Source organism: Octopus sinensis, linkage group LG3 (genome assembly GCF_006345805.1).
Source record: "Octopus sinensis linkage group LG3, ASM634580v1, whole genome shotgun sequence".
Lineage (NCBI taxonomy): Eukaryota > Metazoa > Mollusca > Cephalopoda > Octopoda > Octopodidae > Octopus > Octopus sinensis.
Window position 1 is genome coordinate 102,499,684 of NC_042999.1, and position 6,661 is coordinate 102,506,344.

The 6,661-nt window shown below is 37.4% G+C and overlaps 1 protein-coding gene across 1 annotated transcript in view; it reads left to right on the top strand.

The window, feature by feature from the left end:
* The first annotated feature begins 2,709 nt into the window (after nt 1-2,709).
* The window catches only part of LOC115209143 (feline leukemia virus subgroup C receptor-related protein 2), a 203,685-nt gene continuing 199,733 nt past the window's right edge, over nt 2,710-6,661 (top strand). The window contains exon 1 of the mRNA XM_029777307.2: nt 2,710-3,069. Within this exon, the coding sequence (XP_029633167.1) occupies nt 3,066-3,069 (4 nt within the window). The 5' untranslated portion in view covers nt 2,710-3,065. The remainder of the gene's footprint in view (nt 3,070-6,661) is intronic.

Consider the following 6,661-nt stretch of genomic DNA (forward strand, 5'->3'; position numbering starts at 1 on the left):
AGAAAACAAGAAAATTGGTTTTGAAATTGAAAATGCACTTGTGTCTTAAAACGAATTATAATTAATTTTAAAAATATATATCAAAATACCATACCGGTTTCTTTGATTTATACTTGTTTTTCAATAGTAAATAAAAATAACATAAAAAATATAAAGAAAGTGAAAGCACAAGAGAAAAACATTCACTTAAAGCCAAATGTTTAATAAGTTTGACAGTTATAAGAAATTATGAAAGTTCAAATGGTCGATATATCTCATAGCTATAATACGTTAGAAATTTGAAAGTTGAATGTTTCATAGCGATAGATCATGTTAGCTGTTAGACATAAATTTCTTTTTTGTGTATTGGTGGAATCGACAGGATTCCATAAAGTTTCCGTCTTCCCGATTTCATTCGGAAGGCTTGGATAGACCCAGGGCTATGGTGCAAGACACTTGCCCAAAATTCCACGGGAACTCGTGATTGCAAAGCTAACTTCCTCAACCTTTGGGCATATAGTATTTATCAGTGCATAAATTTATGTGTGTGTGTGGGTGTGTGTGCGTGTGCGTACATATATGCATACACACACACCTACATAGATATACATACATACATACGGTTATGCGGATATGCACGCTCATACACATATGCCTATGTGCGCACTCTTTTTACTCGTCTACTTACCCACCTATCTGCTTACCTCCCTCCTTTCCTATCTATTTATCTATCTGTCTGTCTGTCTGTCTCCTTCACACACGGAAACATGCATATATCTATAAATCACGCACATAATACAGCTCTGGATGCATGCTTAGCCTATATCGAAGAAAGTATCAATGTATATGTTATTTGTTTATGTGGATGCGCAATGGCCCAGCGGTTAGAGCAGCGGACTCGTGGTCGTAGGATCGCAGTTTCGATTCCCAGACCGGGCGTTGTGAGTGTTTATTGAACGAAAACACCTAAAGCTATACACCTAAAGCAGGGGGTGGTGGCGAACTCCGCTGTACTCTCTCACCACAACTTTCTCTCACTCTTTCTTTCTGTTGTACCTGTGTTTCGAAGGGCCAGCTATGTCACACTCTGTGTCACGCTGAATCACCCCAAGAACTACGTTAAGGGTACACGTGTCTCTGGAGTGCTTAGCTACGGGCACGTTCCGTCGATTGATTCAACTGGAACCCTCGTCGTCGTAACCGATGAAGTGCCACGATGTGATATAATGATATGGTTAAGTGTTTTAATACAAAAGGCAATGTCAGTGATGCGTTATGTCAATATTTGTGTGAATTCTTTTGTTCTAATACTTGTACTGTACCCCTGTGTCTGTGTATGTGGGTGCGCGCTTATGTGTAAATGTTTTTATTTGTGTCTGATATATTGACTATACCTGTATCTTCAGAAATGCTACGGACGAAGCCAAGCACATCTATAGTAGTCGGAAACAAAGCCTGTTTACATTTTTAAGCAGGATAGTGTATTAAACATAAACAAGCTTTAGAAGAAAGATTGATATAGAAACACGAACGAGGAATATCTGAAGAGAAATGTGTGAGGTGACAATACTAGAAAACAAATGAAAAGAAACATAAGAGAGCGTGAGAACCAAAATATAGGTAGATAGATGGAGAGACACACAGATGAATAGAAAGATATTCAGACAGATTGATAAATAGATAGACATACATATATATACAGATAAATAGATAGATAGATAGATAGATATATAGAGAGAAACGGATAGAAGTAAGAAAATGGTAGAGGGACATTATACAGAGGGAGAGAAATATATTGAAAAGAGGGACGAAACAAGAGCTAGTGAAAGATATGGAAATCGGGATACAGAAACAAGAATTAAAGAGATGATGCAAGGTATAAGGCAGAGAATGAGGGTAGCACAAATACAAAAGAAAGAAATTAAGTGAAATAGTAGAATTGAGGGTAGAGAAATGAGACAGAGAGCGAGAGGTAATTTAAAGAAGGGATCCTAAAGAAGAAATAAGAAATGGATATTTTATAAAGTCAAAATATTCTTTTTCTTGCTTTCTCCAACTGTTAAGCAAAAAGTAATGTGTGTAAGAAGTGATAGAATAAGCGCAATATAGAAGACAAAGAAGTAGAAAAGCTAGAGATAGAGAAAGAGAGAGAGGAGAGAGGCAGATATAGACAGAGAACGAGAGAGAAAGAAAGGAAGCGAGGATGGAAGAGATGGTAGATGGATACATACATTAGTGCGAATAGAAATGTTTGGGAAAGGTAGAGAATACGAAGCTGAATGAGTGAGAGAGAAAGAGAGAGTAAACTGAAAGAGAAAAAAAAAAAAAAAGAAGGAAAGCGTGATGGGGATGAGAGAAAGATAAATGCTAGCGAGGAAGCGAGAAAACACCTCTTAGTTGTCTGTCGCTCAATGAGAACGAGGCAAGAAATGAGGGGAAAAGAGTTAGACGTTGTGGAGAAGGGCCCTTGAGAACTGCTTAAGTGCGTGTTTGTGTGTAAGGGAGAGGAATTAGAGCGGGAATATTAAGCATGGTGCCAGAAAAAAATCAGAACAAAAAAACTTAGAAATTAAAAGTATATATATGTGTGTGTGTGTTGAGAAAGAGAGTGAGACCGTGAAAAAGAGGAGATCATTGATACTTATGAGAAAACGAGGAAAAGGTAAATAAAATATTGCGTGCACGTATGTGAGAAGGAAAGAGAAAGGGTGTATGTGTGAGTGAGAGTAAGACGGCGGAAGAAATAAAGAGGAGTTGAATACACAAGCAGCGGTCGGTTTCATATGTGAGAGAGAGAGAGAGAATGTAAGGCATAGGAAGCTCGGAGTGAGAAATAAAACGAGAGGGGTGAAGTTGAAGTAAGAGAGAGAGAGAGAGGGGGGAGAGAGAAAGAGAGATAGAGATCGAAAGTGAGTGTGAGAGAGAGAGAGGAGAGAGAGAGAGGTTGTTAAGGTAAGTGAATGAGTGAGAGTATGCGGTAGAAGCAAGCCAAAAGAAAATCACATCTCGAACGGCAAGTTGAGAAAAAGAGAGCCAAGCTTGGATGGTTGTATGTTGATGGCTTAGTCTCACCAAAATTCGTCACAATGGGTAAGTTAAATAAATATTATTAATAATTATTATTTTTATTTGCAATATCAACATCATCGACATCTTTATATTGCATAATCGCGGGGTTTATCTTTGAGGTTATTGATGTTCCTTAGTAGTAACTGCTAGCACTGCTGTTGATGAACGATGTTATTATTTAGTCATCGAGTTTTGTTATTGACGATTTTGTGGACCTCGTGTTTCTGTGCTCAGATCCCGTTCGGTATCGACTTGACCATAACATCCGTCCACAGTTCGATAAAACAAGAAGTACCAGTGGTATGTTCATGTCGATTCGATCATCTGAAGGAAATTGCTCTACATTTCGTCAAATGAAATAATTTCTGTTCATATTTTATAGAAATGGTGTTATTCGGTCGTTCGTGAAAGATGGGGGAAAATATTTGTAGGTAGCCAAAACTATCTGGAAAGATGAGCCGGGCAGACAAAACTGTTTGGGAAGATGTGACGAGTAGAACGGTTTTGGAAGGTGTAGTAGGCAGATAAAATTGAAGCTGTTATTGCTGTTTACCCCCTAGTAAACCCCGATCAAACAAACCAATAATCTATGTTAATCCAGTGATGATCATTCCGTGTTTTGCAAATTATATTAGGATTACCTTAACATATCCTTTAAGTCCCCTTCGTTGACTCGTTCGTAAGAGAACTGTTTGGGAATGCGGTGTGTAGACAAACCAGCGGACGAAGATGTACTATATAGACTAAAAAGTCTGTAAGTGGACAAAGCTGTACAGAGAGGTGTAATGGGTTGACGATATGGCCTGACAGAGTTATTTACGGGTACTCTGCTTCCATCGAACCAAGTTAATTATGGTTGGGATGAAGAAGAGATAGATAGATAGGTATGGAGGGAGGGGGAGAGAGAGGATTCTATTTTAAAAACATGACAAAAGATCTTAAGTTTAGCAGCGTACGATGAGTCAATCGCCTCCAACTAATTCTTTCTCGCTTTTCTTCCCACTTTCCAAGAGTTTATTTGCGTTTGTTTACCTTGATAATGTAATAACTTGATTCTCACTCTATGAATTACTTCATAGTTTAATACTTTTAAACTGTTCTGTTACCTTGTTTTATTTTCTCTCTTTTCCGTTTTGTGATTCTCTTGCCGTTCTTGTCGCTTGGTGGTGACACGTTTTGGCGCAAGTACACCAGGACCGAGTACAACAATTAACAGATGTTCTACCCTATCCATGTTTTATTTCCATTAAATTGAGGTGTTATCCTGTATCATGTGTAATTGGGCGTAATTATTTTGATTGCATAATCATATCTTGATTCCAAGAAGGCCCTCGAAGGTCGTAAACACTGCACTTCTTTGACTTAAAAAAATGTGAAGGTCTATGCATACTCATGTGCTTGTGCATGTTTGTACGTATGCATGCATGCATGTATATATGTATCTATGCATGCATGTATATATGTATGTATGTATGTATGCATGCATGCATGTATATATGTATCTATGCATGCATGTATATATGTATGTATGTATGCATGCATGCATGTATATATGTATCTATGCATGCATGTATATATGTATGTATGTATGCATGCATGCATGTATATATGTATGTCTGTATGTATGTATGTATGTCTGTATGTATGTATGTCTGTATGCATGTGCACATATCGTTCTCATGGGCACCTTGTCACTTTAACGCTAGACTTGTTACCATGAATTAATTGCTTACCCACGAGAGGATACTCATGATTTCTTGTCGGGATATCAGGCTTGCTTTTAATCTTTCTCTTCCACCTCGCATCTTATTCTGAATAACCTCAACTTCTATTATTTAAAAGAAAAATGTGCATCGTGGACTGACAGAATTGGTAGGGCGTGGGACAGAATATATTGCAATATTTAGTTACCTTATTTTGCATTCTAAGTGCTAACCCTATTTTACATTCTAAGTTCCAATCCTGCCGCATTCAATTTCACCCTTTTTTCAGGGGCAATATTATAGGCACCAATCAAATATCATAGTCGATGTGACCTTGTACTTAAGTTAAAATAATTTGTTAACGCTCCGAACGGGGGAGTCTCAACAGGGTTATACAATATGCTAGAAATAGCTGCCAAATCTTCATCAAATCATACCCTACTTTTTTCTTTTTATTAAAGAAAGGACGCTTTAGATTTTATAGTCCAAGACACTAAATTCCTGGAATAACAAAAGAAAAAGAAAAATCAAGAATTTTGTGTATGTTAGATCTACTTGATCATACTAAACCATAAAATATTTAATGTAATAATTAGAAGAGTGTCAGTTGCCCTTCTTGTTTGGGCTCAAATCTCGCGAGGATAGAATAATACACTTTGCATTTCTCCAGAGTTGATAAGATTTTAATAATATATTATTGTCAATTCGTCTATCGTCGATTATAATTATTACAGCACCAAAAATTTGGTTAAATTTCTTGTGAAAAAGATTAAAAAAATAGTAACTAAATGAAACCGATGTTAGGAAGGGAACACAGTATTAACACTGATAGATAAAAAGAATTAATATAAGTAAATAAATAAGGCATTCTTTAATCGCATGCTTTGAAAGGAAACCTAAACAGCACAGCAACACACAACCAATCGCTAAATAAAGTCAGTATGTCACTAGACTAACCGCTGACCCATGGTATACGACCTCTTCAATCAAGATCCTGGCAACCAAGCAGTCCAGCTTACGGCCCACACTAAAGGATAACAAATGTATTATAGAGCATCCAAGATGCGAATAGAGCCATAACAGAAGACAAAAATATTCTCGTGACAGGCTGGTTGCGGGTGAAAAATGAATATATAGCTTATAAACTGTGCGCGTGCCTATCCACACACACACACACACACACACACACACACACACACACACACACGTAGTTGTCGATAAATATGTAAATTCGTCGGTGTATTTGAATATATGCATATGTGAAGCATGTATATCTGAACACGCATACACCCATACTCTCTCTCCTTTGCTCTTTCTTTCTCTCTCTCACACACATTCACAGACTGGTACAATATTGAGTTAAAACAATACAGATGTACAGCAGAATAAAATGTAGTTACTTCAATATGCTCCGGAACGACAATGGTTTTAGTCTACGCCAACGGGGAGACCCCACATGGTTGTTAAACTTGCTAGAAATAACAGCCAGATGTTTCCTTCTCAAACTACACTGCTGACTTAGCAAAGAAAGAATATGTTGGATGATGTTGTCCTGCGTGCTTCCGAAAGGACGGGATGGTCATGGCTGGAATATCCTTGATCATACATCTGTTCGTTCAGGGAGGGACAGCAAAAGAAGAATACCTGAAGAATTATATCGTATTAATTATGTGTTTTCATATTAAGAAACAGTGACACGGTGTGTTACTGTATGTTGTGGTTTGCCCAGATTTACATCAGCCCTAAACAAGCAGAACTTTGATCAAAGACATGACCACTCCTTGTTTTAGAGTATTTAGGACAACATTATCGATTTTTTAAAAGATGGTAGGTATGATTTGAGGCAGAGTTGACTTATTTCTAGCAGACTGTGCGACTACGTAGAAACTCCAAACGGCTCAGTTTTACTT